Here is a 12,640-nt window from a genome sequence, read left to right as displayed (position 1 = left end):
AGTGTTACATTGTGTTATGTAGTGTTACGTTATGTTGTTGTTACGTTGTGTTCTGTAGTGTTACATTGCGTTATGTTGTAGTGTTACATTGTGTTGCGTTGTGTTACATTGTGTTGCGTTGTGTTCCTGAGGCGGCCGCTCGTTGCCCGGGATGAAGTCATGGATTGTGCAATGCTGAAAGTATTTCCCAGACAAAGCGGTGGAGTTTGGGTTGTGCGGCCTCGGTCCGTGACTCCGGCAGAGCCGCCTTTGTTGTGTCCTTCTCTGTAATGCGACTTCATCAATACGATGGAAACTGTCAGCGCACAAGATGTCACCCACAGCGGCCGAGGCTCGCACAGACATTGCTGTGTATGAACAACTAGGCCATTGTGTGACGGAGCCGCCCTCCTCCTCCTCCTCCTCCTCCTCCTCCTCTGGGCTGCTGCTGGGCCTATAAAGGAGTATACGCTGTATACACTGCAGGAATACAGTGAGGAGTACACAACTGTTACACTGCTGCACCACAACACCCAGCATTGTAGTATTGCAGATAAACTGTACTCTAATATCTGTATCTGGGCTAGGGCGACCCCGGCCCACACCTCATATTAATCTCTGGGATAGGACAACACCCCCCCCCATTTAATATCTGGGATAGGAAAGGCCCCCCCATATTAATATCTGGATGAGGAAAAGTATATTTTTTTTCTTGCCAAAAATTGGGGCCGATCTCATCAGAGGAAAGCCGGAAAAACCTCCCGTGGGAAAGGCCTTCCTGTGATGGAATCGGCTCCTGTCTTTGGCAGGTGTACATCCTCCATCATAGAGGTGTGACTGCCGCCCTTCAGAACTCTGGAAAGTTGGGTGGCTACATGTATGGGAGCGGCTGTATATCTAGTATCCTGCAGGGCTCTATAATCTTGTGAACGACAATAGGATTTCTGTCTGTGTGTGGGGGGTTGAAAAGTACAAATATAAATTAGGGGGCCACACGGTGGCTCAGTGGTTAGCACTGCAGCCTTGTAGCGCTGGGTCCTGGTGTTCAAGTCCCGCCAAGGGCAAAAAACCATCTGCAAGGAGTTTGTATGTTCTCCCCGTGTTTGCATGGATTTCCATCCCATATTCCAAAAAGACATACTGGTAAGGAAAAATGTACATTGTGAGCTCTATGTGGGGCTTACAATCTACATTTAAAAAAAAAAAAAAAAAAAAAAAAAAAGTACAAATATAAATTACCAGTAGGGGGCACTGTATATACTGTCTGTATATAGGTAATAGTCCTGTAGGGGGAGCTGTATATACTGTCTGCATGTAGGTAATAGTCCTGTAGGGGGAGCTGTATATACTGTCTGCATGTAGGTAATAGTCCTGTAGGGGGCGCTGTATATACTGTCTGTATGTAGGTAATAGTCCTGTAGGGGGCGCTGTATATACTATCTGTGTATAGGGAATAGTCCTGTAGGGGGCGCTGTATATACTGTCTGTATATAGGGAATAGTCCTGTAGGGGGCGCTGTATATACTGTCTGTATATAGGGAATAGTCCTGTAGGGGGCGCTGTATATACTGTCTGTATATAGGGAATAGTCCTGTAGGGGGCGCTGTATATACTGTCTGTATGTAGGTAATAGTCCTGTAGGGGGCGCTGTATATACTGTCTGTATATAGGGAATAGTCCTGTAGGGGGCGCTGTATATACTGTCTGTATATAGGGAATAGTCCTGTAGGGGGCGCTGTATATACTGTCTGTATATAGGGAATAGTCCTGTAGGGGGCGCTGTATATACTGTCTGTATGTAGGTAATAGTCCTGTAGGGGGCTCTGTATATACTGTCTGTATATAGGTAATAGTCCTGTAGGGGGCGCTGTATATACTGTCTGTATGTAGGTAATAGTCCTGTAGGGGGCGCTGTATATACTGTCTGTATATAGGTAATAGTCCTGTAGGGGGCGCTGTATATACTGTCTGTATGTAGATAATAGTCCTGTAGGGGGCGCTGTATATACTGTCTGTATATAGGTAATAGTCCTGTAGGGGGCGCTGTATATAGGTAATAGTTCTGTAGGGGGCGCTGTATATACTGTCTGTATATAGGTTATAGTCCTGTAGGGGGCGCTGTATATACTGTCTGTATATAGGTTATAGTCCTGTAGGGGGCGCTGTATATACTGTCTATATAGGTAATAGTTCTGTAGGGGGCGCTGTATATACTGTCTGTATGTAGGTAATAGTCCTGTAGGGGGCGCTGTATATACTGTCTGTATATAGGTAATAGTCCTGTAGGGGGCGCTGTATATACTATCTGTATGTAGGTAATAGTCCTGTAGGGGGCGCTGTATATACTGTCTGTATATAGGGAATAGTCCTGTAGGGGGCACTGTATATACTGTCTGTATATAGGGATTAGTCCTGTAGGGGGCGCTGTATATACTGTCTGTATGTAGGTAATAGTCCTGTAGGGGGCGCTGTATATACTGTCTGTATATAGGGATTAGTCCTGTAGGGGGCGCTGTATATACTGTCTGTATGTAGGTAATAGTCCTGTAGGGGGCGCTGTATATACTGTCTGTATGTAGGTAATAGTCCTGTAGGGGGCGCTGTATATACTGTCTGTATGTAGGTAATAGTCCTGTAGGGGGCGCTGTATATACTGTCTGTATATAGGGAATAGTCCTGTAGGGGGCGCTGTATATACTGTCTGTATATAGGGATTAGTCCTGTAGGGGGCGCTGTATATACTGTCTGTATATAGGGAATAGTCCTGTAGGGGGCGCTGTATATACTGTCTGTATATAGGGAATAGTCCTGTAGGGGGCGCTGTATATACTGTCTGTATGTAGGTAATAGTCCTGTAGGGGGCGCTGTATATACTGTCTGTATATAGGGAATAGTCCTGTAGGGGGCGCTGTATATACTGTCTGTATATAGGGATTAGTCCTGTAGGGGGCGCTGTATATACTGTCTGTATATAGGGAATAGTCCTGTAGGGGGCGCTGTATATACTGTCTGTATATAGGGAATAGTCCTGTAGGGGGCGCTGTATATACTGTCTGTATATAGGTAATAGTCCTGTAGGGGGCGCTGTATATATGTACATCAGTAATCTGTGTCTCTCTTCTTTGCAGGAAGCCTGTAGAGGGTGCACACGAGGACCCCTGCGGAGAAGGTACTACAGATACCAGTATGTGACATGTGCACCGACCCCTGGGATACTTGCTGACTGTTTCCAGTGGTAGACTCACACTATAGGGCTGCCCCGCACTCTTACTGATGTCCCGCACAGCTCGCCGTCTCTGACCTGCCTGCACAGTCGCTTCCTCTGACTCACACTCTGGCTCCCGGCCACCATTCTGCATGACAAACCATTTTAGGAAGCCGGGCTTTCCTTTTTGGAAGTGATTTGTTTCTTATTTAGCAGGAAACGGCCTCGGAGCCGGAGTGTTTATATTAAGGTTACGTGAAGGCCTAAGATGGGGAACGTGTGAAGGCCCCGATATAGACCCCTGTGTGTGTGTGTGTGTATATATATATATATATATATATATATATATATATATATATATATATATATATATATATATACTGTCTGCTCCTACACTACAGCGCCTCTGCGACATTCCAGATCTCTGCTTGATGTCAGTGGATGGTGACGCTCCCGCACTGTCCTAATACTTGTCACAGCTGAGGGTTTGCTCCTGTTGTATCCAGACCGCCCTCCTATTTGGGGTCGCCCCATGTGCTGAGGACTCCGCCCCCTCTTCCAGGCGGTGCGATGTGTATTTGGGAGTTGTTTTCCCCCCTGTTCCTCTCCTCTGTCGCTGTTTCTTTGCACGTGTGTTGTTGTGTCTTTATATCTGTGTTACCTCCATTACTGTGTCCCCTGCAGACTGTATCACTGGTGCACAAGTCCCCGAGGTATAGCTGCAACTCTAATGATCATTCAGGTAATACCAGGTGCACCATTAGAAGACATCCCCCCCCCCATAAACCTATAGGTCCTCAGATTCTCCATAACAATGCCGCCTGCTGCACTCAATGCAGTTGTATCTGCACCATGTGAGTGCACCCTCAGCACTGTGGCATCCTATACTGCCCAGCAAATACCATCCCTATAGTGGCCCCCACATGGTATCTCGCACTGCTGTGGCCCCCAGACCCTTTATAATCCCTAGACACAGTATAATACCCTCCGCCATACAGTATCAGGCTGGGCTCGCCCTACCATTGTTAGTGTCCACTGTCTCTTCTGTCGTAGGATGAAGGCAACGGACATTAAGTGTATCCGAGGACAGACAGCGACACTAATGTGAACAATATGGCGGACGCCATCTGCACAACTGTTGTAAAAGTAAACGGGCAATGTTCCCAGGCGAGGTTCCCCAGTGGCTCATGGACTCCTATAATGCCTCCTTGTGGCCCACAGACAGTATAACACTCCCCAGGGGCCCTGGGATGCTCCTAAAAGGTTCCGCAGTGTGTACTCCCCCATACGCTGTACATTGTCCTCCATAATGACCCAATGCACACATGATAATGCTCCCCAGGGGCCCCAAGTAAGGTAATAATTCTCCCCCCTTGCCTAGTTCCCTTGTAGCCCCTCTCCTCCCACCTCCTTGCTTGCATCGGTGTACCAGGAGCACCTTGCAGCTCTGGAGGTGACTGGAGTATATTACATCATTTTATCCTAATCCCGGGGTGGGGGGTAATTGCTGTGCACCTTAATCCGGATGCCTGATTCTATCCAGTATTGGGTTACGTGGGCAGCAGGCTGCAGCCGTATACATCACATAGTCATCGTATCCCGCTCTGTGCAGCCATCTTCCTGCTTCACTCCACTTGCCATTAGATCTAGGAACTGGGCCCCGCCCCTCCTGAGCCCTCCCGCTGGGCCCTGCCGCTCCTGATCCCTCCCGCCGTGCCCCGCCGCTCCAAAGCCCTCCCGCCGGGCCTTGCCACTCCTAAGCCCTCCCGCCGGGCCCCGCCGCTCCTGATCCCTCCCGCTGGGCCCCGCCCCTCCTGAGCTCTCCCGCTGGGCCCTGCCGCTCCTGAGCTCTCCCGCTGGGCCCTGCCACTCCTGAGCCCTCCCGTTGGGCCCCGCCGCTCCTGAGCTCTCCCGTTGGGCCCCGCCGCTCCTGAGCCTCCCGCACTGCTGCCCTATTCTCTTGTATAGTCTTTGTGCAGTTCCCGTTATCTCTCTATTATCGCTGGCTCTGAAGTGGTTAAATCCTGCAGCGGGCCGTTCCGTCTAGTCACCAGTGTTCCCAATGGCCTGGATGTTGTCACGTTCGGTTCCAGCTCTCCTGACGCCTCTTGCGCCTCGTACATGACGGACTGCAGTTCTGGTTCCTTCCTGAGGACTATGGGGCATCTCTTATCCAGCTCTGTGACGATGGATCAGAACAGAACTCCCCATTGATGTCAGTGTAGCAGGGGGGTGCCACCCCTCCTCCATGCTTTATACTGCAGCTCAGCTTGGTTATGTATAGTTATAAGTTCAGCAGGGGGGTTGTCCAGGATCCAGAGCCATGTGACTTAGCAGCGTATATATGTATTCAGACGGCGCGTGTGTATATATTGTATAGTTGGGGTAATAAGTATTCGTTCCAGTATTTGTAGGTGTGAAGATCCTGTAACTGCTACCTCTTCCCCCCCCCTGTATACCCCGCTGGCTGAGGGTGCAGGTGCTCGCTGCTGCCCTGGTTGTGACCCTAGTAATAAATTGCTGCAGCTGATGTTGTGACTGGAGGAAGCCCGGGTACAATGGCGGTTGGGTCAGTTTACACTCCCAGCCTTTGTTCCATTTCCTCCGCCTGATTGTCGGGGTACCCAGACTCCACATGACAGCGCCCAGCCGGGCTGACCGCTGCTGCCACCTACTGGTCAGTCTCCAGTCTGTTGGAGCTGCTCTCGCTGTGACCAGCAGGTTACGTGGGTGAAGCTTTGGCTTCTATTGCTTATTCTATATACTAAATTTACCTGCAGTTCTGTTCATCCTGAGCAGCCTGCTTCATGAATAGCATACCAGGGTCTGACGCAGCAGACAGGAGGGGCAGAGGTCAGAAGCGCACAAATAAGTGATGCAAAGTGGTGGTTATGGCTGAAATCGGAGAGTAATAGACGTGTCCTCTGCCAATGGGGAGAAGCCAGATAATAGGTCTTAACCCTTCACCTGCTGGTGTCACATTGACTCCTCCCCCTGGTCCGCTCATTAGATCTTTATCCTGTGCCCTTGGTCGCGGCGTACAGGCTGTGTCTGGCCCAATATCCGCATGTTTACCGCTGCTCTTACAAACTCTTCTGCTCCCATAATCCTCTGTAAGGCGATTATAGGAGAGTTATTTTGGGGGCTGCAGGAGGTAAAGTAACGTATGTCCGGCCGCTGATCACTTCCCGCCATCTCTGCGGCTGCAGCTCTATGCTGGGACTTGTAGTGTCACAAGGTTGTCTATTGTACAAGGAATTTGCTGAACCTGTAATAAAGCTGTACAGAGATGTATCTGAGCAGATAGCTCTGATGAAAGCTGACGTATCTCAGCTTATAGTTGTGGGATATGTACAGTATGTTTCTTTCGAAAGGACTCTCTATCCTGGTCAGTAATGGTGTGGGGTGGGGGGGGATATATCACAGCTGTCTGCTTCCATGTATACCTGCACCGCACTGCCGCTGCTCTGGTGCTGGGTATTATGTGCAGGCTGCTCTGGTGCAGGGTATTATTTGCAGGCTGCTCTGGTGCAGGGTATTATTTGCAGGCTGCTCTGGTGCAGGGTATTATTTGCAGGCTGCTCTGGTGCTGGGTATTATTTGCAGGCTGCTCTGGTGCAGGGTATTATTTGCAGGCTGCTCTGGTGCAGGGTATTATTTGCAGGCTGTTCTGGTGCTGGGTATTATTTGCAGGCTGCTCTGGTGCAGGGTATTATTTACAGGCTGCTCTGGTGCAGGGTATTATTTGCAGGCTGTTCTGGTGCTGGGTATTATTTGCAGGCTGTTCTGGTGCTGGGTATTATTTGCAGGCTGCTCTGGTGCTGGGTATTATTTGCAGGCTGCTCTGGTGCAGGGTATTGCAGGCTGCTCTGGTGCAGGGTATTGCAGGCTGCTCTGGTGCAGGGTATTATTTACAGGCTGCTCTGGTGCAGGGTATTTGCAGGCTGTTCTGGTGCAGGGTATTATTTGCAGGCTGTTCTGGTGCAGGGTATTATTTGCAGGCTGCTCTGGTGCTGGGTATTATTTGCAGGCTCTTCTGGTGCTGGGTATTATTTGCAGGCTGCTCTGGTGCAGGGTATTATTTGCAGGCTGCTCTGGTGCAGGGTATTATTTGCAGGCTGTTCTGGTGCAGGGTATTATTTGCAGGCTGTTCTGGTGCTGGGTATTATTTGCAGGCTGCTCTGGTGCTGGGTATTATTTGCAGGCTGCTCTGGTGCAGGGTATTATTTGCAGGCTCTTCTGGTGCTGGGTATTATTTGCAGGCTGCTCTGGTGCTGGGTATTATTTGCAGGCTGCTCTGGTGCTGGGTATTATTTGCAGGCTGCTCTGATGCTGGGTATTATTTGCAGGCTGCTCTGGTGCAGGGTATTATTTGCAGGCTGCTCTGGTGCAGGGTATTATTTGCAGGCTGCTCTGGTGCAGGGTATTATTTGCAGGCTCTTCTGGTGCTGGGTATTATTTGCAGGCTGCTCTGGTGCTGGGTATTATTTGCAGGCTCTTCTGGTGCTGGGTATTATTTGCAGGCTGCTCTGGTGCTGGGTATTATTTGCAGGCTGCTCTGATGCTGGGTATTATTTGCAGGCTGCTCTGGTGCTGGGTATTATTTGCAGGCTGCTCTGGTGCAGGGTATTATTTGCAGGCTGCTCTGGTGCTGGGTATTATTTGCAGGCTGCTCTGGTGCTGGGTATTATTTGCAGGCTGCTCTGGTGCTGGGTATTATTTGCAGGCTGCTCTGATGCTGGGTATTATTTGCAGGCTGCTCTGATGCTGGGTATTATTTGCAGGCTGCTCTGGTGCAGGGTATTATTTGCAGGCTGCTCTGGTGCAGGGTATTATTTGCAGGCTGCTCTGGTGCTGGGTATTATTTGCAGGCTGCTCTGGTGCTGGGTATTATTTGCAGGCTCTTCTGGTGCTGGGTATTATTTGCAGGCTGCTCTGGTGCTGGGTATTATTTGCAGGCTGCTCTGGTGCTGGGTATTATTTGCAGGCTGCTCTGGTGCTGGGTATTATTTGCAGGCTGCTCTGGTGCTGGGTATTATTTGCAGGCTGCTCTGGTGCAGGGTATTATTTGCAGGCTGCTCTGGTGCTGGGTATTATTTGCAGGCTCTTCTGGTGCTGGATATTATTTGCAGGCTGCTCTGGTGCTGGGTATTATTTGCAGGCTGCTCTGGTGCTGGGTATTATTTGCAGGCTCTTCTGGTGCTGGGTATTATTTGCAGGCTGCTCTGGTGCTGGGTATTATTTGCAGGCTGCTCTGGTGCTGGGTATTATTTGCAGGCTGCTCTGGTGCTGGGTATTATTTGCAGGCTGCTCTGGTGCTGGGTATTATTTGCAGGCTGCTCTGGTGCTGGGTATTATTTGCAGGCTGCTCTGGTGCTGGGTATTATTTGCAGGCTGCTCTGGTGCTGGGTATTATTTGCAGGCTGCTCTGGTGCTGGGCATTATTTGCAGGCTGCTCTGGTGCAGGGTATTATTTGCAGGCTGCTCTGGTGCTGGGTATTATTTGTTCCCCGCTCTGGTTCCAGGATTTTGTCCGTCCTTTTTCTATTACTTTTTCTTGTTTGTGTTTCTCTTACTTCACTGTAATCCTCTTTTATCCTCTTTTGTCCTCCCTTTCCTTCCGTCCTCTATAACACTGTAACAACCCCCCAGCTGTGACAAGTTCTAGTCCTGCTCGGCCTCCCCTCACTGACGGCCATCGCAGATCTTGAAGGCTACGTAGTGTGTACCTAGCAGTGCGTATTGTGCGGGGGTAGAGCTGACGTTGTGGCGTTGTACGTATGATGTCATAGTTTGGCCGCACTGCCGCCATATTCTCTCCCTTCGGGTAGAGTTTTGAGGTTACGTTTTTAGCTGTGGGTTATTTGGATGAGCGGATTAGTGTGTGCTCGGCCTGTGCATTACCGGCCGCAGCTGCCGCATCCCTGGGATTTATCGCTATATTTGTGTCAGCGCCGCTTAATCCGGGCCGGGAGGGCGTCAGCGTTTTATGTGTCTATAGGTCTCATCACGACATGCAAATCCCTGAGCTGATCTGTTTATTCTGTTTCTGGAAAAGCTGAGTGGCAAGCAGTGACTGGGGTCAAGGATCAGGGTTGTCACACAGCTTTCCCAAATGACAGTATAGCAAGTGTTCCAAGAGTGTAGGATTCATCACTGTAATAAGCTGAGGGTTTGTTCCAGTGGCGTCCAGCCCTGTATGTGATATCTGCAGTGTGACCTGTATTTTGGTTTCCTTTCTCCGGTTCTTCCCCTTCATCGAACCCTCTTCCTATTTCTCCAGACCCAGCAGTAGAAGATGGCTGACCTGGAACTTGTGGACGCCCTGACGGACGCCCCGCCACAGATCGAGCCAGAAGTCAAGCGGGATTTCATCAGCTCGTTGGAGGCGGAGACTTTTGATGACGTCGTAGGGGAGAAATGCGACAAAACGGACTACATTCCTTTATTAGATGACGACGAAGCCAATGGGGCGGGCGACAAACGCCCAGCTGAAGGTAAGTGGTGATGGGGGTAAGTGAGTCAGAGGGGGGGGGTCTTCAGGGGGTCCAGGCTCTGACGCAGCGCTCTCTCTTGCAGGTGGTCCTCAGTCCGTGTTGGAGAATGGAGAACACGGCACAGGAGACGTCGGGGTGTCAGGTACGAGGCCGCCTTGTCTTGTCTACTCTTCACCTCCCAGATCTCCCCTATGTCTACTGCCGGGGCTCAATCCACAACCCCAGGGCCGCCGCTGACTGCGCGGTATAGAGACGGAGGAGTCTGAACTCTCACCAACACATTATCATGTACCCCATAACCTGTGTGCGGGGGTGCTGGGGGCTCTCTGTGATCGTCCTATACAAGTAGGAATTGTTAAGTCAAAGATTGCTGATCACACCCCCATGTCTTGTTGGGTAGACGTCTTGTAGAGGATTGCTGATCACACCCCCATGTCTTGTTGGGTAGACGTCTTGTAGAGGATTGCTGATCATACCTCCATGTCTTGCTGGGTAGACGTCTTGTAGAGGATTGCTGATCATACCCCCATGTCTTGTTGGGTAGACGTCTTGTAGAGGATTGCTGGTCATACCCCCATGTCTTGTAGAGGATTGCTGATCACACCTCCATGTCTTGTTGGGCAGGCGTCTTGTAGAGGATTGCTGGTTATACCCCCATGTCTTGTTGGGCAGGCGTCTTGTAGAGGATTGCTGGTCATACCCCCATGTCTTGTTGGGCAGACGTCTTGTAGAGGATTGCTGATCATACCCCATGTCTTGTTGGGCAGGCGTCTTGTAGAGGATTGCTGGTTATACCCCCATGTCTTGTTGGGCAGGCGTCTTGTAGAGGATTGCTGATCACACCCCCATGTCTTGTTGGGTAGACGTCTTGTAGAGTATTGCTGGTCATACCTCCGTGTCTTGTTGGGCAGGCGTCTTGTAGAGGATTGCAGATCACACCCCCATGTCTTGTTGGGCAGACGTCTTGTAGAGGATTGCTGGTTATACCCCCATGTCTTGTTGGGCAGGCGTCTTGTAGAGGATTGCTGGTCATACCCCCATGTCTTGTTGGGCAGGCGTCTTGTAGAGGATTGCTGGTTATACCCCCATGTCTTGTTGGGTAGACGTCTTGTAGAGTATTGCTGGTCATACCTCCGTGTCTTGTTGGGCAGGCGTCTTGTAGAGGATTGCAGATCACACCCCCATGTCTTGTTGGGCAGACGTCTTGTAGAGGATTGCTGGTTATACCCCCATGTCTTGTTGGGCAGGCGTCTTGTAGAGGATTGCTGGTCATACCCCCATGTCTTGTTGGGCAGGCGTCTTGTAGAGGATTGCTGGTCATACCCCCATGTCTTGTTGGGTAGATGTCTTGTAGAGGATTGCTGGTCATACCTCCGTGTCTTGTTGGGCAGGCGTCTTGTAGAGGATTGCAGATCACACCCCCATGTCTTGTTGGGCAGACGTCTTGTAGAGGATTGCTGGTTATACCCCCATGTCTTGTTGGGCAGGCGTCTTGTAGAGGATTGCTGGTCATACCCCCATGTCTTGTTGGGCAGGCGTCTTGTAGAGGATTGCTGGTCATACCCCCATGTCTTGTTGGGTAGATGTCTTGTAGAGGATTGCTGATCACACCCCCATGTCTTGTTGGGTAGACGTCTTGTAGAGTATTGCTGGTCATATCTCCGTGTCTTGTTGGGCAGGCGTCTTGTAGAGGATTGCAGATCACACCCCCATGTCTTGTTGGGTAGACGTCTTGTAGAGGATTGCTGATCATCCCCCCCATGTCTTGTTGGGTAGACGTCTTGTAGAGGATTGCTGGTTATACCCCCATGTCTTGTTGGGCAGGCGTCTTGTAGAGAATTGCTGATCACACCCCCATGTCTTGTTGGGTAGACGTCTTGTAGAGTATTGCTGGTCATATCTCCGTGTCTTGTTGGGCAGGCGTCTTGTAGAGGATTGCAGATCACACCCCCATGTCTTGTTGGGTAGACGTCTTGTAGAGGATTGCAGATCACACCCCCATGTCTTGTTGGGTAGACGTCTTGTAGAGGATTGCTGATCATCCCCCCCATGTCTTGTTGGGTAGACGTCTTGTAGAGGATTGCTGGTTATACCCCCATGTCTTGTTGGGCAGGCGTCTTGTAGAGAATTGCAGATCACACCCCCATGTCTTGTTGGGTAGACGTCTTGTAGAGGATTGCGGTTTCTCCCGGGATGACGGCTCTGTATGATCCTGTCAATGTTGACAGACGTCTTATTTCCAGTTGTTTACCTTGGCTTCCTTCTTACCGCCTTGAGGTTCGGGGCACGTGTCTGTGCGGTGTCTATTTCTGCACCTTGTGAATTAGTCACTGATGTCGGCGGCGTCCGTGGGTGATTCACATCAGGAGGGAACCTTTATCTTTTGGCTGTTGATCCCGTATACAGTGATGGGGTTATTGCCTGCTCTTATCTTTCCATTCACATGAGCCATTTCATGTTCTCCGGAGCCGTCCCTGGGTTCTTGTCTGTCGTCATCACAGCGGATTCCCGTTAGGATCAGAGCGACGCGATGTCAGAGACAGAACGGCCATTCAATAAAATCTGATGTTTGTTTAAAGAATTCATAAAAGAAATGACTGACCTAAGTGACCCGGGGAGAAGGTCCCGGCCAGACGTGACGACTTATTTTCCCAATTGCTGTCGGCAGACCCCCATACACATTATGCGTCCAGCTTGTCCTACTGACCTCACCAGGTTCTCCTGACATATATGTAATGTATATGAGCAGCGCCCCCCACCATACGTATGTACACTAGGCTGCCACATGTGCCCTCCGGACACCTATGTCAGCAGGTGAGCCAACCCGATCCTTTTACCATCTGGGTAGATTTGGTAGGCCCGTGTACACATTAGCTGGGTGTCCGGCCCTACTGGCACTTTTAGCTAACAATGGTCCAGTGTGTATACTCTGCTGACATGCTGCTATATACTGTGCTTC

The 12,640-nt window shown here is 50.3% G+C and overlaps 1 protein-coding gene across 2 annotated transcripts in view; it reads left to right on the top strand.

Moving 5' to 3' along the window:
* The window catches only part of LOC142201037 (uncharacterized), an 84,498-nt gene that overhangs the window by 17,115 nt on the left and 54,743 nt on the right, over positions 1-12,640 (top strand). For both annotated transcript variants that reach the window (XM_075271850.1, XM_075271849.1), the window contains exons 2-4: positions 3,108-3,148; positions 9,468-9,681; positions 9,764-9,823. In XM_075271850.1, the coding sequence (XP_075127951.1) occupies positions 9,483-9,681; positions 9,764-9,823 (259 nt within the window). In that variant the 5' untranslated portion in view covers positions 3,108-3,148; positions 9,468-9,482. The remainder of the gene's footprint in view (positions 1-3,107; positions 3,149-9,467; positions 9,682-9,763; positions 9,824-12,640) is intronic.

Source organism: Leptodactylus fuscus, chromosome 4, assembly GCF_031893055.1.
Source record: "Leptodactylus fuscus isolate aLepFus1 chromosome 4, aLepFus1.hap2, whole genome shotgun sequence".
Lineage (NCBI taxonomy): Eukaryota > Metazoa > Chordata > Amphibia > Anura > Leptodactylidae > Leptodactylus > Leptodactylus fuscus.
The sequence above is the reverse complement of the archived record's forward strand: the minus strand, read 5'-3'. Positions and strand labels throughout refer to the sequence as shown.